This window comes from Gorilla gorilla, chromosome 23, assembly GCF_029281585.2.
Source record: "Gorilla gorilla gorilla isolate KB3781 chromosome 23, NHGRI_mGorGor1-v2.1_pri, whole genome shotgun sequence".
Taxonomy (NCBI): domain Eukaryota; kingdom Metazoa; phylum Chordata; class Mammalia; order Primates; family Hominidae; genus Gorilla; species Gorilla gorilla.
Window position 1 is genome coordinate 17,812,857 of NC_086018.1, and position 27,989 is coordinate 17,840,845.

The 27,989-nt window shown below is 49.8% G+C and overlaps 1 protein-coding gene across 1 annotated transcript; it reads left to right on the top strand.

Moving 5' to 3' along the window:
• Nucleotides 1–919: 919 nt before the first annotated feature.
• LOC129529660 (uncharacterized) lies at nucleotides 920–27,890 on the top strand. The gene is made up of 9 exons (XM_063705037.1): nucleotides 920–1,049; nucleotides 4,905–4,963; nucleotides 5,432–5,456; nucleotides 8,402–8,488; nucleotides 13,386–13,451; nucleotides 15,454–15,515; nucleotides 15,981–16,014; nucleotides 18,236–22,413; nucleotides 22,444–27,890. The coding sequence occupies exons 1-9, from the start codon at nucleotides 1,022–1,024 to the stop codon at nucleotides 27,193–27,195; spliced, it is 9,291 nt and encodes a 3,096-aa protein (XP_063561107.1). The 5' UTR covers nucleotides 920–1,021; the 3' UTR covers nucleotides 27,196–27,890.
• The last annotated feature ends 99 nt before the right edge of the window (nucleotides 27,891–27,989 follow it).

Below are 27,989 nucleotides of genomic sequence, written 5' to 3' on the forward strand. Positions count from 1 at the left end.
TATCATATCATATATTATATTATACATAATATATTACATATTATATATTATATATAATATATGATATATAATATATAATGTGTTATATATATTATGTATTATGTTATATATCATTATGTTATATTATATATGATATATGAAAATATATAATACATCATTATATATTATATATTACATTATATTATATAGATCATAATATGTTGTATATTATAATATAGTATTTTTATTTATAGTATATGTTATATATTATATTATAATATGTATTATATTATGATATATTATATATTATATTATAAGATATATTATGAATCTTATAATATAATATATATTATTTATTATATATTGTCCATCATTTATAATTCATATATTATATATTATGTTATATAGTGTATTATATTATATATAATATATAAAATGGATATGATATATCTTTATGTTATACGTCATTATATTATTTATGTAAGTATATAATTATATATGTAATTATATAATTATATACATAATTATATACATTATATTATACATATAATTATTATATATTTTTATATATATTATAATATATATAATTATATATTCTTATATTAAATATAATGTAAGGATGCAGGATCTAAAACCAAATTATATATATTATATATTATATTACATATAATTAAATATATGTTATATTATATATAATTATATAGATATATATGTATGTGATGCCCTGTTTCCCGTCTCATAACTTATTTCGAGAAGCACAGCATAATCATGTGTGAGCTTGGGATTCAGTTTTTGAAACAAGACACTGAGCCTTCTATGATCTTCCTGTACCTGTGAAAGCACACCTGTCTGCATGGCAGCAGTTGGACCTCCCAATGTGGATTGTGCCTTCACCCTGGAATGTTTATGCCCTATCGCCATGGTGATGGGATTAGGGATCTCCTGCCGTTGGTCCTAAGTGCCACTGTCTGTGCTGAGTTTTTCAATGGTCAGAGCACATTGAACCTTTGTGGTTTCATTTTCCCTGAGTTTGATTTTTCTTATGGGGAACCTGTCTTGCTGCATTCAAGGTATGTTCATACTGGCCTGTCAAATGCGATCTTTTCAAATTCCTAGTTAATGTTTTCAAAATATGTTATTTAAAACATTATCCTCTGTATTTTCCATATGCAGGTATAAATATCTTTCATGGTTATGTTTTATACCTCAATTTATATATTTGATTATTATACCAAAGATAGTACATTTGAAATTTTTCTTCATTTAAAAAATATGTATCTTGGCTCAGGCCTGTAATCCCAGTACTTTGGGAGGCCAAGGCAAGAGGATCACAAGGTGAGGAGATCAAGACCATCCTGGCAAATTCAGTGAAACCCTGTCTCTACTAAAAATATGTAAAATTAGCCAGGCATGGTGGCAGCTGGTGTAGTCCCAGTGTGAATTGGGATTCAGTTTATTCCCAAATTCCCAAATTATATATGTTGTTTATATTATTATATATACATAATATATATACATATATACATAATATATACATATATCTAATATATATATATAATTTCCTTTTACATCCTGCATCCTTCAACGTTCCATCCCCCACCCCACAGATTAAGTTATTTCCTAAGGGAGAATATGGCAAAGTCTATTTTAATGCAGTTTTTAACCTTATTAAGAACCTATGAAATCATTACTTTCCAAAACTTTGGAACAAAGCCACAGTAGTATGGATGGGTTGGAGGCTTTTCACACAATAAAATGTACCTCTCTTTGTTTTTAACATGTTTTTCCCTTCCTCTCTTCTTTTTTTGTGAAATGTGTATTTACGTTAATAAATTTGCAGTAAGTCATTTCCATTCACATACTAATTTTTTAAAGTAATAAAAATGTGTATTGTCTACGTGTGAAATAAAACACACATTTATTTTTATGCTTTGGGGCTCCTCCAAAATCATGGAATTGTCAATCACAGTCATTTACCCAACCTACTCACCTTTCCAGTGTAATCTTAGTCAAATTTTTTTTTGTTTTCCAATGAGATGCAGTATTTCAACTCGGAAAGATAAATAGAATGAATTGGTAGAGACTATTAACTAAGAACATACAGTTTTATTTATACTCAGAAGCAAGTAGATTATGTACATATATATGAAGATAAAAATTAAAAGGATAATTGTGTAAATTTGCATGTAGAGAGCTTTGAAAACCTGTTTACTTGTTAATGCTGTTTTGATGTATTGTGTGACTTTGTTCTCCCGACCCCTCATCCAGAGCTCTCTGCAGGAGCTAAGTGCTCATCAGTTCCATGACTTGGAAACTGTCTAAGTTTAGAGGCACTTGTATTTGTTAGTAAATAAGGCAAGATGATATTGTTTCACAGGTTTTAGTGCAGAAGACTGAATAGATAAGCTGCTCCACCCAGTACACTGGTGTTCATTTCATGGTCATCTCATCTGTTAACCATGGATATAAAACACTTATCTTCAATGATCTTCCTGTACATGTAAAAACACACCTCTCTACATGGCAGCAGTTGGACCTCACAATGTGGATTGTGCCTTCACCCTGGAAGGTTTATGATGCCCTATCGACCATGGTGATCGGATTAGGGATCTGTTGCCCTTTGCTCTACCACTGTCTGTGCCAGCCAGGCCACTGGGCCATTGTGGCCGATGGTGATGCCCTTTGTGTGGAGCGCACTGAGTATGCGCTGAGGCAGACGCAGTACTTTTGACAACTTTATCTGCTTCTTTCAAAACTGGGTCTGCATTATGATAAAGTGGTCGGTTTTAGGCCAAGCAGGTGTATGTCATAGAACAATGACTTGGGAGTTCAGAATCCTGGGCGCGAATAAGCCTCTGAGCCTTATTAAGCTGTGAAATCTAAAGCAAGACATTTCACTGATAATTAAGCCTCATGAGCACTTATACTGTTCACTTTACCTACATCAAATCATTCGGCCATCACCACAGACAAATGGCATGATTGATTTATTATCACCTTTCGCTTGGCAGAAAAAGACAGAGATGAATGTGCCCAAGCTTATGAGCCCCTCAGCAAAAGAGCCAAGATGGGAACCCAAGCATACAGCCCCAATGCTGAGGCTCTGAACTAGTGACCTGCCCTCAGCACTCAGCCTTGGGATCATGAGTCACTGTGCAAGGGAGTTCCAACATCTGCATGTATGTGTGGAATGATCTGAGCCTGTAGAGTTCATACACACTGGCCACATTATAGGGTGGTGTCTGTCGTCACACAGCTCAGGGCAGGTATTAGTATATGAATAGCTTAGCTGTGTCATAGTCTTTATGTGAAAGGCACATAAAAGCCCAAATGCTTTTGAACTGGTTGCGGATTTTGAGTTGGAGGACAACACTTGGGACAACCGGTCACATTCCTTCAGTGTGCGGCCACTCCTCAGCACACGTCCCAAAGCCGGTAAATAATGGGAAGACCCTGTACTGATGTTTGATGGCATTATGAACTTCAAATGACCCCTATAGAAATGTTAAAAAAAAAAAAAAGTCTGTGAGCTACACAACCTGGGGACAAGACAAGTAAGAACATAAAATACCACTAAATAATGAGGCTCATGTGTCACCCTGCTTGCAACTCCCTCGGCAGCTGGTTTGAAGAGCCTCAGTGCTCACCAGGGGCCATCTCCCCGCTCTGCCCTCTCTCGCTGTGAGTTGCCTGGGCTGAACATAGGCAGCCCCTCACATGATGACTGCAAACACAGGGCAAAGGAAGACTGAACGGAAAATGTATGGTTATAGTGGTTATTTTAAAATATAAGTATTTCAGTATTTTCTAATCTTTAATAATTGATTATTTTTAGGGGAGGTTTTTTTTTTTTTTTGAGACAGAGTCTTGCGCTGTTGCCCAGGCTGGAGTGCAGTGGCATGATCTCAGCTCACTGCAACCTCTGCCTCCTGTGTTCAAGCGATTCTCCTGCCTCAGCCTCCCAAGTAGCTGGGACTACAGGCACGTGCCACCATGCCTGGCAAAGTTTTTGTGTTTTTAGTAGAGATGGGGTTTCACTCTGTTAGCCAGGATGGTCTCAATCTTCTGACCTCATGATCCACCCGCCTCGGCCTCCCAAAGTGCTGGGATTATAGGCTTGAGCCACCACACCTGGCCTGATTTTTTATTTTTTTATTTTTTGAGATGAAGTCTCTGTCACCCAGGCTGGAGTGCAGTGGTGCAATCTCAGCTCACTGCAATCTCTGCCTCCAGGTTCAAGGGATTCTCCTGCCTCAGCCCCCTGAGTAGCTGGGGTTTTTTTGTTTTTTTTTTTTAGTTGAGATGGGGTTTTACCATGTTGGTCAGGCTGGTCTCGAACTCCTGACCTCAAATGATCTGCCCACCTCCACCTTCCAAACTGCTGGGATTACAGGTGTGAGCCACTATGCCTGACTGATTATTTTCATAACCAAGAACAGAAATAAATATAATTAATGCTGGTGCATGGTATTAAATCTAGTTTTTAAAAAATTCACACATAAACAAGGCAGAACCCTATACCCTCCATGATAAATGCAGTAGCAGTGTATGTGGGTCTGTGGAGGTTGAAAGGGACTTGGTAGATGTCAAGAAGGTAGTGGCAGTCCTGCTGGGCTTTTAAAGGGTCTGAAGAAGTGACAGGATGCTGTGGTTGAATCCTAGCATGTATTTTAGCATTTGTTCATTTGGAGTTTGATTATTTCACGTTGCTTTCATTTGCCATTACCTGGAAAGCCAAGGGGGCTCTACTCTCATTTCCTTGCTGCTCTTTCTTTGCCTTCCTTGGTCCATGAAGAAGATGGTCCAGGAGAAGCTCATTCCATGCTTGTTAACCAGGCACACCCCTAAGTTCCAGTCCCTGAGTCATTCATGAGTAGCACTGCCAATGAACTGACAGCCATGCTGTGTCCCTCTACATCCCCTAGGTGACTCAAAGAAGCTTTCCAAAAGGTGTGTGAAAAGGGAGCCCTACTCTACTACCAAGGTAAAGTAGCCTGTCTTTGCCTAAGATGTAAATGTTGTTTTCTTGGATCCTTTATTTTTCAGTTGATATCAGCTATGGGAAAATTATCCACTACATTATAGATGTTAGATAATATTTCCTTGGGGATGGAGGAGGTGTATTTTACCAACTGACACCTGATTCCAGAGGACATGCAAAATTGGCAGTGTCAGATAGTACACTGCGTGTTAAGGGATGTTTTCTTCAGGAACAAGCTTTCCACTTTAGATAAGAATTCTGCAATTGCTACTCAAAAATTACCTAGACAGAAACATTCTTCAAGAAAAGCCCCTGTGCTTTCCTAAGGGAACTCTACTCTAGAGTTGGGGCTCTTGACTTGAACCTTATTTCCAATCTTGGTTACCCAGAGTTTCCAAGTGAACAAAAGACCTGTGTGAGCCATCCATAGCATAGCCTGATTCTCAGAGTGTTTTCCTTCTCTAATTACAGGTGACTTCAGGGAGCACATTCAATGGTACGTATTCTGGAATCACTCACTGGTTCTTAGAAAAGGATTCTATAGGAAATCTGGAGCTTAACTGCTGGCTTTTGTCTGGAGAGCCTCCATGATCCAAGACATCTGGTGGGAATGAGGATGTGGGGTAGAGTAAAAGAAACTGGTTTTCCAGGTGACATACTCTTTTTATCTATGTATAGTTTCTGGGAACGTGTTCACATTAGGTTGTGTGTGGGTATGTGTGTATTAGGGTGGAGGTGGGGTGAGGTGGTCTGTGTGCACGTCTGCATGATTTGCTTGTGAATGTGTGTCTATGTGTGTTTCCCCCAGGAAAAAAATGTTGTGTTTACCCAGCACAACTCTCAGTGCCATTTTTCTTAATTTAACAAATCAGACCACATACTTTACTTACATTAGTTCACACCTCATCATCATCATGCCCATATGTTGTGAGCTTGTTTATTGAGCCCACATGCCAGATGGAGAAACTAAGCCACATACATAAATGTGCCCTGGTTCACTTGCTGCATAGTGAAGAGTCAAAATGTTTACTCATACGGCGCTAACGTTGAAGGCCTGAACTACAACCTCTATTTATCAGCCAGTGAAGAGATCACTATTCACCATGCAAGGGAGTTCCAGCACCCTCTATGCCTGGAATTACCCACTCCTGCAGAGATCCCAAATGCCATCCCTCACATAAGAGAGCCTCATGATCTCATAATCCAGGTAGCTATGTAGACATCTTCCTGCAGGTGTCACATAGTCCTTAGTGTGAAACCAACATAGAAAGCCCATGTTTCTGATCAAATCACAGGTTCTGAAACACTAAGGGAGGCACTAAGTAGGGCAATGTGGTACCTGCGTGTCATAGCTGGGTCTCCTCAAGACATGGATGAAGTCCAATAAGAATTGGGGAGATGCTTTAGAGTCTTGATGGAGTTATCACCACAAGCCCTCTGAGCTACACACTTTAGGGATCATGACCATTAAGTACTCAAATTACCATTTGGTTGTTATCCGGGTATCCGTCGTCCTTGTGGCAACTCTTGTGAAGCTGGTGTGGACAGCCTCAGTGCTGGAGCTGTGCCTCCCTTCTGAGTGGACCCTTTCTGTGTTAGCAGGTGGGTACAAGCATGGGGGTCAGCACACTCAGTGGATTTACACACACAGCATTGAAGAGTAAGGCTGGGCTTCGTTATTTACACATTTTCAATAACTGATGATCTTCATAACATAAAATCAGTGATGTAGTACACTAGAATACTGTCCCTAGTATTGAATCTTGTCTCTCAACAAAGGGTTGCTTAAAGTCACGTGACAGATTCCATTCAACTGATGACACATGCTGTAGCAGCAGTTAAAGCAGTCATTTGAAAAGGCTTTTACTATAAACTTCTGTGTGAGCCTGAAGTGGGGGATAAAAGAGGTGATTAGCTCCCCTGTGCCATGTTTCTATTATGTGCGTGGTGGAGGAAACTTACACAGGAAGGTGACGGAGAGAACAGAGCAAAGGATTGGACAGGTCCATTGAACCCATGAGACTATGGTGAGGTTAGTGAATGAGATTGGTCATTTTAGGTCAAATTTTACCCAGAGCTGGTGCAGCCACTGCCCATTCTTAGCCAGACCTTATTGCAGGCAGCTCTGATCAATAGTCAAGGAGGCAGTGGGGGTTGCAGACTTAATTCATTAAGTCACCAAAGCACCAGCCCACACGGCCACTTTTCCAGTTAATTCACAGTAGCTTGCATATTCAGGTTTGATCAGTGGAAGGGAAGTTACTCTTTGCAGACCCATCTTTTGACAATCATTTTGCAGTGTCAGAAGGTCTGAGCAGCCTCGGGAGGCAAGCAGTCCCTGGTCCCTCAGTGTAGTCACTGGAGGAGACAGTCACTGAGAGGCAGCTGGCAGGGTGAAGGGAAAGGAGAGGCAGGCCACAGAGATGACAGCCTTTAAGCTGTCATACTGGGGAGGTCAAGGATCTGAAAGAGGAAGGAGAATTCTTTATCATTAAGGACCTGTCCTTATCTCAGGCATTTCCTCCAGAGCATCACCTTTGTCCACCCACACACCTTGGGCTAGGAGGACTGGAGAAAGACAGTGAGGGGTCTCTTGGGTCTCTGGCACAGGGCGTGAGGAAGAGGTGGCAGTTTTTCAGGAATCTCTCTCTCTAGCGAACCAAATACATTTCCCATCTCAGGTCCTTCACTCAGCGGGGTTGAGGTTCTGCTCGTCACTTATCATCTCTGAATGTCAGCACCCTCAAGTGTAAAATCTCAGCCACAGCCCCTCCTCTGCACCCCCTGCAGGGCTGATGTTCTCCATAAACCATAAGGCATCACGCCCACGGAAAAGCTGAACAGGAAAGCATGCTCCACTGCCCCGGAGCCATCCAAGTTCCCCCTCCATATTCTGCCACTGCTAAGTGTCCAGCTTATTCCTCCTGGCATGTAGTAAACACTTAGAGAACATTACTGAAGTACCAGTCCTCTCTAAGGTTTTCCTGTATTTAGTGATTTTTTAGCCCTGTACTGTGATACTAAGAAGTAGGGCCTAAATAGGGCCTAAAAAGTATTGCTAAAATTACATTATGACAGTGCAGAGAACTGAGGGCAGAGGGAGGACATGAGCTTGCTAGGTCCACATGGCTTAGTGGAATTTGAATCCGGGCCCCCACTCTGCACCAGCCCTGCACTCACAGTCATCCTGCTGTGTTCTCCTCTCCAGGAAGGCACTGCCCACGCAGTCTGTCTGATAGAGGTGTTGAGTGCTCACTGAACTCCGTGATCTTCCTGAAACCCAAATTTGATTCAGTGGGCTCTGCTTGGAAGCCTGTAAAGAAAAGGATCATAAGTTTAAACTTAGAACAGATTATCACTATTTTCCCTCTGGTCTTCTGTCAGCAAGATGTCAACAGCCCTATCTATTGTAAATGCATTAACCAGCATCTTCTCTGATAGAGAATACAAGAAGATATGCTGTGCACACCAACCAGTGTCGGAGACCTCCTGGCTCCCGGGTAAAGAAGAAGAGGTACCCACAAGAAGGTACTGTGGAAGTTCATTAATTAAGTTGATTCAAGAATTGCAATTGCGGGGAGTATTCAGTGTCCCATATGTAAGAGGAAACTGTGAAGAGACTAAGCCATATTTTTTAATGTGTCAGGATTCTAATTTGCCTGGTGAGTAAATATTGCTACAACCACAAAAGTAATTATCTATTTAAAAGTCAATTTTGGTTCATGTTTAATGATAGACAATGTTTCAAGCTAATGTCTAGAACTTACCTGGTTGTTAAACATAAGCATAGATCTCCCTGAAAGAGTGGTGCTATATTATTATTTTTCAATTAATATATGTCTTTAGAGGGTTTTAAATTGACATAAAAACTGAGCATATGGCCGGGCGTGGTGGCTCACACTTATAATCCCAGCATTTTAGGAGGTCAAGGCAGGCGGATCATCTGAGGTCAGGAGTTAGAGACCAGCCTGCCCAACATGGTGAAACCCCATCTCTACTAAAAATACAAAAAAATTAGCTGGGTGTGGTGGCAGGTGCCTGTAATCCCAGCTACTCAGGAGGCTGAGGCAGGAGAATCGCTTGAACCCGGGAGGCAGAGGTTGCAGTGAGCCAAGATCATGCCATTGCACTCCAGCCTGGGTGACAAGAGTGAAACTCCATCTCAAAATAAATAAATAAATAAAAATTGAGTATATAATACACGAAGTTCCCATATTATTCTGTCTCCTCACCCTCACTTCCTAATTTCACCTATTAGTAACATCTTACATTACTGTGGTACATTTGCTAGAATAATGAGAACATATTGATACATTATTATCTGAAGTCTACATTAGCATGATGTTCATTCTTTCTGTTATACATATATATGAATTTTGAAATATTTAAAACATTATGTTCACCCTTATGGTCTCATAAAGAAAATGTTCACTTCCCTAAAAATCCTCTCTTCTCATTAATCTCTGTCCTCTTTCTCCAGAAACCTTGGCAACTATTAATATTTTCACTATCGCTTCAGCTTTGCCTTTTCCAGAATGTCATATAGTTGGAATCATATATTATGTAGTTTTTTAAGATGAATTTATTGCACTAAATTGATGTACACTTTAGCTGCTTTCATGTCTTTTTTATGCCTTAATGGCAAAAAATGGCACATTAAATCACCAAATAATATTGCATTAAATGAATTTTTGTCTTTTTATTCACCTGTTGAAGAATTTGGTAGATTTCATGAGAGAAACCATCTGGGCCTGGTGCTTTCTTTTTCGGAATGCTCTTAATGTGAATTCAACTTATTTAATAGATATAAGTTTATTCAAATTAGGATTCTAGCATGACCTTGGGAAGAGCGCCTTTCAAGGAATTGATACATTTCACTGAGGTTATCAAACTGCGGTCATAGAACTGTTCATAATATTCCTTTTAATGCCTAACAGTTCAGTAGAGATGGCTCCTCTTTTATTTCTGAAATTGGTCATTTGTGTTATCTTCTTTTTCTTGGTTAGCCTGCATATCAATTCATTCATTGTAATGAGCATATCAAAGAACCAGCTTTTGGTTTTATTGATTTTCTGATGATTTCAGTGTTTTAATTTTATTGATTTCTGTGATGTTGTGTATTACTTTTACTTGCTTTCCATTGCATTCCTCTATTTTCTATAGTTCCCTAATTGAAACATGATATTACTGATTTTAGGTCTTGTGATTTTTAGTATATTGCATCCAATGCTATAGATTTCCCTCTAAGGACTGCTTTTGCTACATCCAGAAATCTTGCCAAGTCACATTTTCTTTTAATGTAGTTAAAAGTATTTTTAATTTTCTATTGAGACTTCTTCTTTAACCCATGAGTTATTTAAAAGTGCATTGCTAATTTGCAAATATTTGGGGATTTTGTGGCTCTTTTACAGTTGTTGATTTTTTGTTGTCAGGTATGTGTTGCAAAAGCAGTCGTCTACCTCATCTTGCCACCACCCAAGATGGCCCAGGATGTGGGCTCTCCCTGAGTGAATCTTTGGCAATCTGCCAACCTGATGTGGTTGGCCTCCTTCCTTAGTCTGAGCTTGCCTTCTGCTTAGAAAGGGCCATTCTCAGTTCTGGCAGGGAGTTTTCCCAACATTGAGAAGGTGGCATTCTTACTCCCCACTGCAGCCTGCACCTCTGACCGGTGGTCAGCAGACAGGACAGAGGTCCTCATTAGACAGAGTTCAGCGGGGTCTCTGACCAAAGTGCATCTTCAGAGTCTGCACCTACCCACTGTGACCACGGGCAGGCTCTGAGTCCTAAAGCAGGAGGAACTGTGCGACCATCCTGATTGGAAATTTGTGAGGATCACCGTGTTACTCAAGTAAGGTCTTTGGAAAGTGTCGTATTACTACTGTTTGTGAACTGCTTGTTGGTGGCCTAGCTGAGCCACACACTTTATGAAAACCAGGACCCCTCAGCTGGTGTGGGTGTCTATGCAGCCTGAGACCCTCATCTGAACAGCCTTGTGGCAGCTGTCTTTCCCCCTTGCTACCATCAGTGCCTCCTTGTTCCTGGGCACTGCTTTCTCTGATGGTGCTCCATTGTTTTCCTGCACCTCAGTGTCTACAGCTGGATGTCTCTTCTGCAATCTAGGCGAGGGGGCATCAATAGCAGTTCTGCTGTGGCACTGCCCTCCTTCTTAGCTTGTCTTGCTCAGTCTTAGGCTCCCTCAAAGATCCCACCCTTCAGGTTCTTCCACAAGTTTCTTATTGAAATCCGAGCAGAAAACTATGACCAATATGACCAATCCTATACCCACTGAAGACATGAATGGAGAATTAAAACAATTCTCCATGGACTCTACCATACAGATCCCTAGAAGTAATTTCTAAAAAAAAAAAAAAAAAATCAAGGAAGATGTAATAGTTTTCCATAAATTAGAATACCCTACATGTACAATTAAATGAAATGGCTAGTATAGTCTTGAAACCAAAACCAGATAAGGTAAATTAAATTCTGTGATATTTTAAAATACTGTAAATTCTGACTAATGTGAGTTAATCTCAGAATATGAAATAGTAGATTAACATTGAAAATGCAATAAATAAAATTAGCTACCTCAAGAGTTTAATGGAAAAAAATGTGATTATTGCAATAGATTCAGGAAATTCATGAATAACATTCATCCTATATTTGTAGGACAACTATCTGATTAACTTTAAGTAACCTGTGACAACCATTTGAATTAATGCTGCTTTCACAGCATATCCCTTGACTTGTTAAAAACCCGACAAGAATTTCCATAACATTAATTTATTTTTAACACCTATATTTGGTGTGAGCCCACCATAAAGTTTGCCCACTGAAAAGGTCTACAATTTGATGCTTTATTAAATTGATACTGTGTGCACCCATCACCACGATCTAATTTAAATATGTTTCCCTCACCCAAGTTCTCTCTTCCGCACTGGCAGTTAATCCCCACTCCCATCTCCAGCCCTAAGCAATACTGCTGTGACATTCCATCTCCATAAATTTCCCGCTTGCTTTATAGAAATGGACATATATATATATTTGGAATCTGACTTCCTTCATTTCGCATACCATGTTTGAAGTTAATTGACGTGTTAGTACGTGCTGGTCATGTGTTTTCCTTCATAGTCTGCTGTGTTTATTCATACAGATAGTGTTTATTCATTTATCAGTTAATGGACATTTAATTATTTGGTTATTTTCTTTGATGAGTAATGTAGTTTTGAGCATTCATATACAGTCATGTAATGCATAATGACATTTTGGTCAAAAAAAAATTTTTTTTTTTCTGAGACCCAGGCTGGAGTGCAGTGGCACAATCTCGGCTCACTGGAACCTCCACCTCCCAGGTTTAAGCAATTCTCGTGCCTCAACCTCCCGAGTAGCTGGGACAACTGGCACACACCACCACGCCTGGATAATTTTTGTATTTTCAGTAGAGACAGGATTTTGCTGTGTTGGTCAGGCTAGTCTCAAACTCCTAGCCTCAGGTGATCCACCCATCTCTGCCTCCCAAAGTGCTGGGATTATAGGCATGAGCCACCACACCCAGCCTAATTTTTTTAAGAAACAAGAGAACTATTTTCTAAATTACTTTTGCCAATTTATATTCCTACCATGATGCATAGCACTACTTTCACTGTACAATGTATGGTAGGCCCCAATATGTAAGAAATGATGAAAGTAACACACAAAGATTAGTATAAAACAAATGAGATTATCGTTGTTGCTATCATCTTTGTCAAATTCTGAAAACAATCTGAGTATATTTTTATATAAATATGCTTGGCAACATAACTGAAAAACGCATTATCAGTTACATTTATCAGTAACAAAGACATAAATTTGAAGGGGGAAAAACACTTGTACTAACAATGCAATGTCAGAATTAACATAAAAATTCTGCTGGTCACTTTGGAATATTTAATTGCCTGGGGCAGTGTTTAGTAGACAAATGAGCATCTATGGAGCACCCAAAGTAGGGGAATCAACAGAACTTGGATTTGAAAAGTTATCTGGGTTTAGAGCGTGAAACTTTGTTAGAGGACACACACCTTGCATGAGCGAGGTGCCTTGGTGTGTGTGGATGTACCATTATGCTTGGAGGTACAGCGTAATGGTGGCTTCCTCCAGAAAGGGACATTTGGGGTGGATTCATTCCATCTAGACAACACAGCCTGATGTGGCATGGACATGAATGGAGGTGAAATGGTCAGTAGTTGAGAGGATCAGTCCTGACAAGGGCCGAGGTGAAAAACCTGGGAACCCCTTCAGGTGCAAAGTCTTCAGTTGAAAAAGGAGGTGGTCACAGGAAATACTGAGATGGGTCAGCAATGCATGGGAGACAGAGTTCTTGGCCCTGCAGGGTGAGTAGTGTGGATTCTCAAGTTTTCTCCTCTCTCCATTAATTTCTTTCCCAATGCAGATGACTTCCATCATACAGTCTTCAGCAACCTTGAAAGATTGGACAAGCTTCAGCCCACTCTTGAAGGTAAAGGAAGGCAGCTAACAAGACTGGCATCTGGGCTTGGCTGTGTGTGTTTTCTATCGTGGGGAAATATATATAACACATTATTTATCATTTGAACCTTTTAAGCAAAGTGTGCACTCCGTGGCATTCAGTATATTCACAGGGTTGCATAACCAACACCACTATCTACACCCACAATTTTGATGATTTCTTACAAAACCTTGTCCACAATAAGCAATATAGTGCCTTCCCCCTATTTCCAGCCCATGGTGATTCCTATCCCACTTTCTCTTGTATGAATTTGACTATTCTAGGCACTTCATGTAATTACAATTATACAATATATTCCTTTTGTGTCTGGCTTATTTCACTAAGCATAATGTTCTCAATGTCCAGCCATGTTGTATCATCTATCAAAATTATGTTCGTTTTTTACAGATGGATGATGTAGCATTGCATGCAGACCACCTTGCTTTTATTACGTTCATTTGTTCATTGATGGTTGGATTATTTCCACCTTTTGGTTCCTGTGAAAAGTGATGCTATAAACATTAGTATACAAACATCTGTTTGATTTCTGTTCTCTATTCTTTGGGGTGCCTAAGAGTAGAGTTCCTGGGTCCAACAGGGGTTCCATATTTAACCTTCTGAGCCACTGCAGACTGTTTTTCACAGTGGCTGCAACTTTATCCATTTCTACCATCAATGTATCAGGGTTACAATTTCTTTACATCCTTGTTCACACTTATTTTCCTTTAAATCATCCTAGTAGGTGTATATTGATGGCTGCTTGTGTTTTTCATTTGCATTTCCCTAATGACTAATGATCCTGAGCTGCTTTTCCTGTGCTACTATCTGTGGCTATATCTTCTTTAGGGAAATATATGTTGAAGTCTTTTGCCCATTTTTAAAGAGTTGTCTGATTTTTATTTAGTTAGTTTGTTGCTGTAGATTTTTGAATATATCTTAAATATATTTAAAAATATTCTAAATTTTAGTCTCTTACAAGATAAATGATTTGCGAATATTTCCCTCTTTGTGTAGAACTTTAGATTCACAAACTTCATTAATTTGTATGAAATCCTCAGCAGTTGACCCCAAACAGATAAGACTGAAGCAGTATTTTAGGAATAGTTGAAAGTATGATCACCACAAAACATAAGCGTAATCAAATCCTGCAAGCTACATGTAAGGCACAATGACAAATAAGGCAGCAAAGGGCCATCTGGTGATGAGTTCACCACACTTGTTGCAACTGTTTGCGCTGCAGAGTTAAAACATACCAGCATTCAACCCATGTCTCCTCTCTTGAAGTAAACTGTCGTATGTTGGCTGGCCTGAACAAGCGTAGATATTCTCCATCCTCAACTAATATGCATGCATGACAAAGAAAAGGAAGCCTGGATGAAAAAATATTGTGTGATTAATAATTATGCTTTAATTAATTTTAAAAGATATAATTTCAGTACTTCTAATTCTCCCATCAGCAGTTATAACAAAGGATTAGTGAATAAATACCATAGACTGTTTTGCCTAGAATTGAATCCAATCTGTCTATTAAACTTTGCTTTTATTCAAGTGCAAAATGCTAAAACACATAATAACTGCAGTGACAGCCACTGTGGATCCTCAGAGGTAAAAGTAGTCTTGGGACATAAATCCTGCAAGCTAATATTGTTTTTACAGGGTTTAGAAAACCATTTAGCTGGGTTTCAAACCTCACAGTGTGAGCAGTGGGACTCTCATCAAACTATAGCATGTGCTTCAGTACCATTTGTAGACTGACTCATTCCCATTGCCTTAAGTTGCCATCAGCAAAATGCCAGGGACTCTATTTCTTGCTCCTTAGCTCCTCGTTCTTGCCTGTCTTTCCACGAGGGAAGATTTTCTAGCAGGAGCTCAAGCTGCGCTTTTAATGAAACACATCCACAAACACTGTCCTGTTGTCCACATTAAGCAGAGCTCCCTGAATAACTCATGAACAAAAGCATCTATGACTAACTGTTGCTCTGTGTCCTCCTAGCCTCTGAGGAGTCTCTAGTTCACAAGGACAGAGGAGATGGAGAGAGGCCAGTCAACGCGAGGGTAAGGTTCCCTTGCTTTCTCTGAAATAGAAATGTTCCTTTCTTGGTGTCTTTCTTTTTCAACTGACTTTACATGTGAAAAAATGACAATGTCCATGACAGGTATTAAATGCAGTTTTCTGAGGGGGAGGAAGAAGTGACTCTTAGCAACTGATATGTAATCCAAAATGGCATTTAGCTATGATGGCTTCAGGTTGTAGACTGTATCCTTGGGGTCCTTGTCCTTGGAAGCAATGTCTTCTCCTTGGATTCAGTATTTTGCACTTGCCAACCTACGTGGACCTGAGAGATACACCATCCAGAAGCTGATGTCTTTTCCAGTGTGTATCCTACCCTTGTTTTGGAGGCCTTGAAGTTGACTACACTTTCTGATCAAGTTTTCAATATTCATTGAGAGAAACAGAGCCTTGTGCAAACAATCCACAACATGACATACCCCTCAAAAAGCTTTGTTTCTGTATTGCAGGTGGTGCAGGTGGCCCCTCTGAGGCGTGAATCTAGTAAGTATTCTGGAATCACTTGCCAAGAAAACAATCTGGATGCCAAGAAAGGTGTGGCATCCTTGCCTGGTTTCAATGTGAAGAGCCACCCTGATCCTGGGATTGTGATAGGAATAAGTATAGGGGAAGTGTTTTTTTTAAACCTGAATTCCCCAGGGAAAAATTATGGCTAAATTTTGAGGAAGCAGCTGTGCTCCCTTTTGGGTGGTGCTGAGTTGGGTGCTTGAGGATTGGTGGTGTCTTGTGTGAGGCTGCATCGTGTGGTGTGAATGTGTGTGTTTCTGTACAGGTGAGGCTGTGTGTTTTCTCAGGAGAGATTTCCCACTTATACAACCCAATCACCAGTGTCCACTTCTAACAATAAAATCCACCCCCGCTCTACTCTCTCTGTACAGTGACTCCTCCACCCTCACCAGAGCCATCCCCAGGTCTGCCTTATTAGCCCACTGCTCAGGTGGAGAACCTGAAGGGCCAAGGGAGTGGCCCCAGTTCCCGAGTTCCTGAATGAAAAAGTGAAAACATGAACCCAGGAGTGTGGGCCAGTGCTGACGCTGACATGCACTTAGTCATGGGGTGTTCACCACCACACAGGGAGTCCAGCATTCACGTATAAGCCCTAAAGCACCGAGCCCAAAAGGCCCCAGACACTGCCCATCATCATAAAGTGGCCTCCGTGGTCACACAACCCAGGGCAGTTATAGGCTCATCTCCCCACGGACAGGCATAGTCATCAGTGTATCAAAAGCACAAAAATCCCCAGGTGTTTGGCTCAGCTCACCGATCCTTTTTTTTTTTTTTTTTAACTTTTAAGCTCAGGGGTACATGTGCAGGATGTGCAGGTTTGCTACATATATAAATGTGTGTCATGAGAGTTTGTTGTACAGATTATTGCATCACCCATATATTGAGCCTAATATCAGTTATTTTTCCTGATCCTCCCCCTCCTCCCACCTCCCACCCTCCAGTAGGCCCCATGTTCACAAATTCTAAGAGGAGTGGGGGACCACAAAGGCCAGTGTGGCCCACTTCAGTTGTGAAGTTAATTTGCTCAGCAACTGGCCAAAGTCTATAAGGATGGGTGATGTATTTTAGTAGATTTAGTAATACTATCTTCCCAAGCCCTAAAATGCTCAAATCCTGCCAGCCAAAAATGGTGAGAAGGGACAGATAGGAACTCTGTGTGGCACTTGGTTATTAGCCTGGCTTCCATCCCTTAGTGGCAACTCTCTTGTATATGTGGGTTAAAGACCCTCAGCCTCAAGCCAAGCCTCCTCCATGAGGAGCCATCTCACTATTGACTGGCTAGTGCCGGGTATGGCCACCAGCCCAACTGAAACAAAATGTTGCTTTAAAACACGTGTAAATCTCATACATACAACAGGCAAATGCAGAAGCAGTGTGGTCTCGCAAGTTGTAAAGAGGACAGTCGCAATTTTCCTGGACTTCAACCTGGGTAGAAGACATGAGGGAACTCTGTCACTGAATCACGGCAGAGTTCAAGGCCACTTGCAGACTAGTTCATGTTACAGAAGGTGGCCTTTAGCTACTAAGCAAAGGCCTCTGTTTCTCATTTCTTTCCTGTTCATCTTCTTGGTCATCTTTCTTCCGCAAGGGAAACGAGCCCAAGCAAAAGGCAGTTTCAATATTAATTTGACCGAGGTTTTGTGCAGTTAATTATCATCCAGGTAATCAGGTGCAACCCAGTCTGCCTAGCAGCCCCCCTATCTCTGCTCTGTGTTTTCATTTAATAAACATTTTGGTCTACTTACTATGTGCTAGATTTTCTCGAGACCAAGTAAATGAAATAGAATCTTTATGTTGGCAGCTAAGTTAGATTTAACATAACTGACAAAAATTTGAATTTCTGATTTCTTGTAAAAATATTTTGTATGTGTGAATGCATACTGAATGTAAAGTGGATAAAAAAACTCACACTTGCACTCATGGGAGGCTTTTCATGAATTTGTCAATTTCTATTTTTTTATATTTCCCCATTTCACCGGATAATGCATACCTGAACCTGGAAACTGATTCCCACAGCAGAAAGTGTTCTGAGCCACATCCCTTAGCTTCACTAGTGCAGGTCCACCTGGGAGTATGTCCCACCATCAGCTTGACCCATGCTGTGATCAGCCACCTCCATGCATCACACCAAGCAAGCCCCTGGGTGATTCACAGTCTCCAGCACCAGGGCACTGACCTTAACTCTGTGTTCTTCTAGCTCCCCATGAGGACACCGTACACAAAATCGCTAATGAGGATGCTGTATATGACATCGCTACTGAGGATGCTGTATATGACACTGCTAACGAGGACGCCGTCCAGGGCATCGCCAACGAGGACGCCATCCAGGGCATCGCCAACGAGGTCGAAGTCCAGGGCATCGCACACGAGGACGCAGTCCAGGGCATCGCTAACGAGGACACCGCCCATGGCATCGCTAACGAGGTCGCCGCCCACGGTGTCGTGAACGAGGACGCCGCCCAGGGCGTCACTAACGAGGACGCCGCCCAGGGCGTCGCTAACGAGGACACCGCCCACGGCGTCGCTAACGAGGTCGCCATCCACGGCGTCGCTAACGAGGTCGCCGTCCAGGGCGTCGCTAACGAGGACGCCGTCCAGGGCGTCGCTAACGAGGACGCCGTCCACGGCGTCGCTAACGTGGACGCCGTCCACGGCGTCGCTAACGAGGACGCCGCCCAGGGCGTCGCTAATGAGGACGCCGCCTATGGCGTCGCTAAGGAGGATACCACCCAGGGCATCGCAGACGAGGACGCTGTCCAGGGCATTGCCAACGAGGTCGAAGTCCGGGGCATCGCACACGAGGACGCAGTCCAGGGCATCGCTAATGAAGACACCGCCCATGGCATCGCTAACGAGGTCGCCGCCCACGGCATCGCTAACGAGGACGCCGCGCAGGGCATCGGTAACGAGGACGCAACCCAGGGCATCGTGAACGAGGACGCCGCACAGGGCATCGCTAACGAGGATGCCGCACAGGGCATCACTAACGCGGACTCCGCCAAGGGCGTCGCTTTTGAGGACGCCATCCAGGGCATTGCTAAGGAGGACGCCGCCCAGGGCGTCGCTAACGAGGATGCCGCGCAGGGCATCGTGAACGAGGACGCCGCGCAGGGCATCGTGAACGAGGACGCCGCACAGGGCATCACTAACGAGGACTCCGCCAACGGCATCGCTTTTGAGGACGCCATCCAGGGCGTCGCTAAGGAGGATGCCGTCCACGGCATCGCTAACGAGGACGCTGCCCAGGGCATCGCTAACGAGGACGCCACCCAGGGCATTGCTAACGAGGACTCCGCGCAGGGCATCGCTAACGAGGATGCCACCCAGGGCATCGCGAACAAGGAGGCCGCACAGGGCATCGCTAACGAGGACTCCACCAATGGCGTCGCTTTTGAGGACGCCGTCCATGGTGTCGCTAATGAGGTCTCCGTCGACGGGGTCGTTAAAGAGGTCGCCGCACAGGGCATCGCAAACGAGGACGCCGCCCAGGGCGTCGCTAACGAGGATGCCGCACAGGCCGTCGCTAAGGAGGACGCCGCCCAGGGCGTCGCTAACGAGGTCGAAGTCCAGGGCATCCCACACGAGGACGTCGTCCATGGCATTGCTAACGAGGTCGCCATCCATGGCATCGTTAAAGAGGTGGCCGCACAGGGCATCGCGAACGAGGATGCCGCCCAGGGCGTCGCTAAGGAGGACGCCGCCCAGGGCGTCGCTAAGGAGGTCGAAGTCCAGGGCATCGCACACGAGGACGCCGCCCAGGGCGTCGCTGAGGATGCCGCCGCCCACTGCGTCACTGAGGAGGTCGCCGCCCACGGCGTCGCTGATGAGGACGCCGCCCACGGCGTCGCTAAAGAGGTCGCCGTCCATGGCATCGTTAAAGAGGTGGCCGCACAGGGCATCGCGAACGAGGACGCTGCCCAGGGCGTCGCTAAGGAGGTCAAAGTCCAGGGCATTGCACACGAGGATGCCATCCAGGGCATCGCTAACAAGGTCGCCATCGATGGCATCGTTAAAGAGGTCGCCGCACAGGGCATCGCGAACGAGGTCGCCGCCCAGGGCATCGCTGAGGAGGACGCCGCCCAGGGCGTCGCTGAGGAGGACCGCGCCCAGGGCGTCGCTGAGGAGGACCCCGCCCAGGGCGTCGCTGAGGAGGACGCCGCCCACGGCGTCGCTGAGGAGGACGCCGCCCACGGCGTCGCTGAGGAGGACGCCGCCCACGGCGTCGCTGACGAGGTCGCCGCCCACGGCGTCATTAAAGAGGTCGCTGCACAGGGCATCGTGAACGAGGACGCCGCCCAGGGCATCGCGAACGAGGACGCCGCCCAGGGCATCGCTAACGAGGACGCCGCACAGGGCGTCGCGAACGAGGACGCCGCCCACGGCATCGCTAAGGAGGACGCCGCCCAGGGTGTCGCTAACGAGGACACCGCCCAGGGCGTCGCTAAGGAGGTCGAAGTCCAGGGCATCGCACACGAGGACGCCGCCCAGGGCGTCGCTGAGGAGGACCCCGCCCAGGGCGTCGCTGACGAGGTCGCCATCCACGGCGTCGCAGACGAGGTCGCCGCCCAGGGCATCGCAGACGAGGACCCCGCCCAGGGCGTCGCTGAGGAGGACCCCGCCCAGGGCGTCGCTGAGGAGGACCCCGCCCAGGGCGTCGCTGACGAGGACGCCGCACAGGGCGTCGCGAACGAGGACGCCGCCCAGGGTGTCGCTAAGGATGCCGCCCAGGGTGTCGCTAACGAGGACACCGCCCAGGGCGTCGCTAAGGAGGTCGAAGTCCAGGGCATCGCACACGAGGACGCCGCCCAGGGCGTCGCTGAGGAGGACCCCGCCCAGGGCGTCGCTGAGGACGCCACTGCCCACGGTGTCGCTGAGGTCGCCGCCCACGGCGTCGCTGACGAGGACGCCGCCCGCGGCGTCGCTAACGAGGTCGCCGTCCATGGCGTCGTTAAAGAGGTCGCCGCACAGGGCATCGCGAACGAGGACGCCGCCCAGGGCGTGGCTAAGGAGGACGCCGCCCAGGGCGTCGCTAAGGAGGTCGAAGTCCAGGGCATCGCACACGAGGACGCCATCCAGTGCATCGCTAACAAGGTCGCCGTCGATGGCATCGTTAAAGAGGTCGCCGCACAGGGCATCACGAACGAGGTCGCCGCCCAGGGCGTCGCTGAGGAGGACCCCGCCCAGGGCGTCGCTGAGGAGGACCCCGCCCAGGGCGTCGCTGAGGAGGACGCCGCCCAGGGCGTCGCTGAGGAGGACGCCGCCCACGGCGTCGCTGAGGAGGTCGTCGCCCACGGCGTCGCTGACGAGGTCGCCGTCCACGGCGTCGCAGACGAGGTCGCCGCCCAGGGCGTCGCAGACGAGGACCCCGCCCAGGGCGTCGCTGAGGAGGACCCCGCCCAGGGCGTCGCTGAGGAGGACCCCGCCCAGGGCGTCGCTGAGGAGGACGCCGCCCACGGCGTCGCAGACGAGGTCGCCGCCCAGGGCGTCGCTGACGAGGACGCCGCACAGGGCGTCGCGGACGAGGACGCCGCCCATGGCATCGCTAAGGAGGACGCCGCCCAGGGTGTCGCTAACGAGGACACCGCCCAGGGCGTCGCTAAGGAGGTCGAAGTCCAGGGCATCGCACACGAGGACGCCGCCCAGGGCGTCGCTGAGGAGGACCCCGCCCAGGGCGTCGCTGACGAGGTCGCCATCCACGGCGTCGCAGACGAGGTCGCCGCCCAGGGCATCGCAGACGAGGACCCCGCCCAGGGCGTCGCTGAGGAGGACCCCGCCCAGGGCGTCGCTGAGGAGGACCCCGCCCAGGGCGTCGCTGACGAGGACGCCGCACAGGGCGTCGCGAACGAGGACGCCGCCCAGGGTGTCGCTAAGGATGCCGCCCAGGGTGTCGCTAACGAGGACACCGCCCAGGGCGTCGCTAAGGAGGTCGAAGTCCAGGGCATCGCACACGAGGACGCCGCCCAGGGCGTCGCTGAGGAGGACCCCGCCCAGGGCGTCGCTGAGGACGCCACTGCCCACGGTGTCGCTGAGGTCGCCGCCCACGGCGTCGCTGACGAGGACGCCGCCCGCGGCGTCGCTAACGAGGTCGCCGTCCATGGCGTCGTTAAAGAGGTCGCCGCACAGGGCATCGCGAACGAGGACGCCGCCCAGGGCGTGGCTAAGGAGGACGCCGCCCAGGGCGTCGCTAAGGAGGTCGAAGTCCAGGGCATCGCACACGAGGACGCCATCCAGTGCATCGCTAACAAGGTCGCCGTCGATGGCATCGTTAAAGAGGTCGCCGCACAGGGCATCACGAACGAGGTCGCCGCCCAGGGCGTCGCTGAGGAGGACCCCGCCCAGGGCGTCGCTGAGGACCCCGCCCAGGGCGTTGCTGAGGAGGACCCCGCCCAGGGCGTCGCTGAGGAGGACGCCGCCCACGGCGTCGCTGACGAGGACGCCGCCGACGGCGTCGCTGACGAGGTCGCCGTCCACGGCGTCGCAGACGAGGTCGCCGCCCAGGGCGTCGCAGACGAGGACGCCGCCCAGGGTGTCGCTGAGGAGGACCACGCCCAGGGCGTCGCTGAGGAGGACCCCGCCCAGGGCGTCGCTAACGAGGACGCAGCACAGGGCATCGCGAACGAGGATGCTGCCCAGGGCGTTGCTAAGGAGGTCGAAGTCCAGGGCATCGCACACGAGGACGCCATCCAGGGCATCGCTAACAAGGTCGCCGTCGATGGCATCGTTAAAGAGGTCGCCGCACAGGGCATCGTGAACGAGGTCGCCGCCCAGGGCATCGCTAACGAGGACGTCGCCCACGGCATCGCTAAGGAGGACGCCGCCCAGGGTGTCGCTAACGAGGACACCGCCCAGGGCGTCACTAAGGAGGTCAAAGTCCAGGGCATCGCACACGAGGACGCCGCCCAGGGCGTCGCTCAGGAGGACCCCGCCCAGGGCGTCGCTGAGGAGGACCCCGCCCAGGGCGTCGCTAACGAGGATGCCGCACAGGGCATCGCGAACGAGGATGCTGCCCAGGGCGTCGCTAAGGAGGTCGAAGTCCAGAGCATCGCACACGAGGACGCCATCCAGTGCATCGCTAACAAGGTCGCCGTCGATGGCATCGTTAAAGAGGTCACCACACAGGGCATCATGAACGAGGTCGCCGCCCAGGGCGTCGCTGAGGAGGACGCCGCCCACGGCGTCGCTGAGGAGGTCGCCGCCCACGCCGCCCAGGGCGTCGCTGAGGAGGACCCCGCCCAGGGCGTCGCTGAGGAGGACGCCGCCCACGGCGTCGCAGACGAGGTCGCCGCCCAGGGCGTCGCTGACGAGGACGCCGCCCAGGGCGTCGCTGAGGAGGACGCCGCCCAGGGCGTCGCTGAGGAGGACGCCGCCCAGGGCGTCGCTGAGGAGGACGCCGCCCAGGGCGTCGCTGAGGAGGACCCCGCCCAGGGCGTCGCTGAGGAGGACGCCGCCCAGGGCGTCGCTGACGAGGACGCCGCCCACGGCGTCGCTAAGGAGGACGCCGCCCAGGGTGTCGCTAACGAGGAAACCGCCCAGGGCGTCGCTAAGGAGGTCGAAGTCCAGGGCATCGCACACGAGGACGCCGCCCAGGGCGTCGCTGAGGAGGACCCCGCCCAGGGCGTCGCTGAGGAGGACGCCGCCCACGGCGTCGCTGAGGAGGACGCCGCCCAGGGCGTCGCTGAGGAGGACGCCGCCCAGGGCGTCGCTGAGGAGGACCCCGCCCAGGGCGTCGCTGAGGAGGACCCCGCCCAGGGCGTCGCTGAGGAGGACGCCGCCCAGGGCGTCGCTGAGGAGGACCCCGCCCAGGGCGTCGCTGAGGAGGACGCCGCCCAGGGCGTCGCTGACGAGGACGCCGCCCACGGCATCGCTAAGGAGGACGCCGCCCAGGGTGTCGCTAACGAGGAAACCGCCCAGGGCGTCGCTAAGGAGGTCGAAGTCCAGGGCATCGCACACGAGGACGCCGCCCAGGGCGTCGCTGAGGAGGACCCCGCCCAGGGCGTCGCTGAGGAGGACGCCGCCCACGGCGTCGCTGAGGAGGACGCCGCCCAGGGCGTCGCTGAGGAGGACCCCGCCCAGGGCGTCGCTGAGGAGGACCCCGCCCAGGGCGTCGCTGAGGAGGACGCCGCCCACGGCGTCGCAGACGAGGTCGCCGCCCAGGGCGTCGCTGACGAGGACGCCGCCCAGGGCGTCGCTGATGAGGACGCCGCACAGGGCTTCGCGAACGAGGATGCCGCCCACGGCACCGCTAAGGAGGACGCCGCCCAGGGTGTCGCTAACGAGGACACCGCCCAGGGCGTCGCTAAGGAGGTCGAAGTCCAGGGCATCGCACATGAGGACGCCGCCCAGGGCGTCGCTGAGGAGGACCCCGCCCAGGGCGTCGCTGAGGACGCCACTGCCCACGGTGTCGCTGAGGTCGCCGCCCACGGAGTTGCTGACGAGGACGCCGCCCACGGCGTCGCTAACGAGGTTGCTGTCCATGGCGTCGTTAAAGAGGTCGCCGCACAGGGCATCACGAACCAGGACGCTGCCCAGGGCGTCGCTAAGGAGGACGCCGCCCAGGGCGTCGCTAAGGAGGTCGAAGTCCAGGGCATCGCACACGAGGACGCCATCCAGTGCATCGCTAACAAGGTCGCCGTCGATGGCATCGTTAAAGAGGTCGCCGCACAGGGCATCACGAACGAGGTCGCTGCCCAGGGCGTCGCTGAGGAGGACCCCGCCCAGGGCGTCGCTGAGGAGGACGCCGCCCACGGCGTCGCTGAGGAGGTCGTCGCCCACGGCGTCGCTGACGAGGTCGCCGTCCACGGCGTCGCAGACGAGGACGCCGCCCAGGGCGTCGCAGACGAGGACCCCGCCCAGGGTGTCGCTGAGGAGGACCCCGCCCAGGGCGTCGCTGAGGACGCCGCCCACGGCGTCGCTAACGAGGTCGCCGTCCATGGCGTCGTTAAAGAGGTCGCCGCACAGGGCATCGCGAACGAGGACGCCGCCCACGGCGTCGCTAAGGAGGACGCCGCCCAGGGTGTCGCTAACGAGGACACCGCCCAGGGCGTCGCTAAGGAGGTCGAAGTCCAGGGCATCGCACACGAGGACGCCGCCCAGGGCGTCGCTGAGGAGGACCCCGCCCAGGGCGTCGCTGAGGACGCCACTGCCCACGGTGTCGCTGAGGTCGCCGCCCACGGCGTCGCTGATGAGGACGTCGCCCACGGCGTCGCTAACGAGGTCGCCGTCCATGGCGTCGTTAAAGAGGTCGCCGCACAGGGCATCGCGAACGAGGACGCTGCCCAGGGCGTCGCTAAGGAGGACGCCGCCCAGGGCATCGCTAAGGAGGTCGAAGTCCAGGGCATCGCACACGAGGACGTCATCCAGTGCATCGCTAACAAGGTCGCCGTCGATGGCATCGTTAAAGAGGTCGCCGCACAGGGCATCACGAACGAGGTCGCCGCCCAGGGCGTCGCTGAGGACCCCGCCCAGGGCGTCGCTGAGGAGGACCCCGCCCAGGGCGTCGCTGAGGAGGACCCCGCCCAGGCCGACGCTGAGGAGGACCCCGCCCAGGGCGTCGCTGAGGAGGACCCCGCCCAGGGCGTCGCTGAGGAGGACCCCGCCCAGGGCGTCGCTGAGGAGGACCCCGCCCACGGCGTCGCTGAGGAGGACGCCACCCACGGTGTCGCTGAGGAGGACGCCGCCCACGGCTTCGCTGACGATGTCGCCGCCCAGGGCGTCACTGAGGAGGACCCCGCCCAGGGCGTCGCTGAGGAGGACCCCGCCCAGGGCGTCGCTGAGGAGGACCCCGCCCAGGGCGTCGCTGAGGAGGACGCCGCCCACGGCGTCGCTGACGAGGACGCCGCCCACGGCGTCGCTGACGAGGACGCCGCCCACGGCGTCGCTGACGAGGACGCCGCCCAGGGCGTCGCAGACGAGGTCGCCGCCCAGGGCGTCGCAGACGAGGTCGCCGCCCAGGGCGTCGCAGACGAGGACGCCGCCCAGGGCGTCGCTGAGGAGGACCCCGCCCAGGGCGTCGCTGAGGAGGACCCCGCCCAGGGCGTCGCTGAGGAGGACGCCGCCCAGGGCGTCGCTGAGGAGGACGCCGCCCAGGGCGTCGCTGAGGAGGACGCCGCCCAGGGCGTCGCTAACGAGGACGCCGCACAGGGCATCGCGAACGAGGTCGCCGTCCATGGCGTCGTTAAAGAGGTCACCGCCCAGGGTATCGCGAACGAGGACGCCGCCCAGGGCATCGCTAAGGAGGCCGCCGCCCAGGGCGTCATGAACGAGGCTGCCGCCCAGGGCATCGCTAAGGAGGACGCCGCCTATGGCGTCGCTAAGGAGGACGCCGTCCACGGCGTCGCTAACGAGGACGTCGTCTACGGCGTCGCTAACGAGGTCGCCGTCCACGGCGTTGTTAAAGAGGTCGCCGTACAGGGCATCGTGAATGAGGACGCTGCCCAGGGCATCGCTAAGGAGGACGCCGCCCAGAGCGTCGCTACTGAGGGTGCCACCGACGGTGTTGCTAACGAGGTAGCCGCCCAGGGTGTCGCTAACGAGGTCGCCGCCCACGGCGTCGCAAACGAGGTCGCCGCCCAGGGCGTCGCAAACGAGGACGCTGCCCAGGGCGTCGCTAACGAGGTCGAAGTCCAGGGCGTCACACACGAGGATGCCGTCCAGGGCGTCGCTAACGAGGACGTCGTCTGCGGCATCGCTAACGAGGTCGCCGTCCATGGCATCGTTAAAGAGGTCGCCGCACAGGGCATCACGAACGAGGACGCTGCCCAGGGCGTCGCTACCAAGGACGCCGCCAACGGCGTCGCTAAGGAGGACACCGCCCACGGCGTCGCTAACGTGGTCGCCGTCCACGGCATCGCTAACGAGGACGCCGTATATGACATTGCTAATGACACCGTACAAGACACGCTAACGAGGACGCTGTACAGGACATCGCTAATGAGGACACCATATAAGGCATCGGTAATGAGGACGCTGTATATGACGTCGCTAACGAAGACACCGTACAAGCCGTCGCTAACAAGGACACTGTACACAACATCACTAATGAGGGCACTGTACAAGACATCACCAATGAGGGCACTTTATACGACATTGCTAATGACACCGACAAGGCACGCTAACGCGGATGCTGTACACGACATCGCTAATGAGGACACCGTATAAGACATCGCTAGTAACTATCGCAAGAACAAAAAACCAAACACCGCATATTCTCACTCATAGGCGGGAATTGAACAATGAGATCACATGGACACAGGAAGGGGAATATCACACTCTGGGGACTTGTGGGGTGGGGGGATGGGGGAGGGATAGCAACGGGAGATATACCTAGTGCTAGATGACGAGTTAGTGCGTGCAGCACACCAGCATGGCACATGTATACATATGTAACTAACCTGCACAATGTGCACATGTACCCTAAAACTTAAAGTATAATTAAAAAAAAAAAAAGACATTGCTAGTGAGCACGCTGTATACGACATCGCTAATGAGGATGCTATATATGACATCGCTGATGAGGACGTTATATACGACATCACTAATGAGGACACCATACAGATGGCTTGAGCCCAGTAGTTTGAGACAAGCCTGGCAACACAGCGAGACCTCATCTCTACAAACATTTTTTAAAAATATTCCAAGCATGGTGGCACATGCCTGTAGTCCTGGCTATTCAGGAGGCTGAGGTGGGAGGATCACCTGTGCCCAGGAGTTCAAGGCTGCAGTGAGCTATGATCACCACAATGCTCCAGCCTGGGCAACAAAGCAAGACTCCATCTCTAAAAATAAAATTAAATTAAAAAAAAGATCTTCGCTGTAAAAGAGGTATGCTCAAATGCAATAAAATCATATAAGAAGGCCAGGTGTGGTGGCTCATGCCTGTAATCCCAGCACTTTGGGAGGCTGAGGCAGGTGGATCATGAGGTCAAGAGACTGAGACCATCCTGGCCAACATC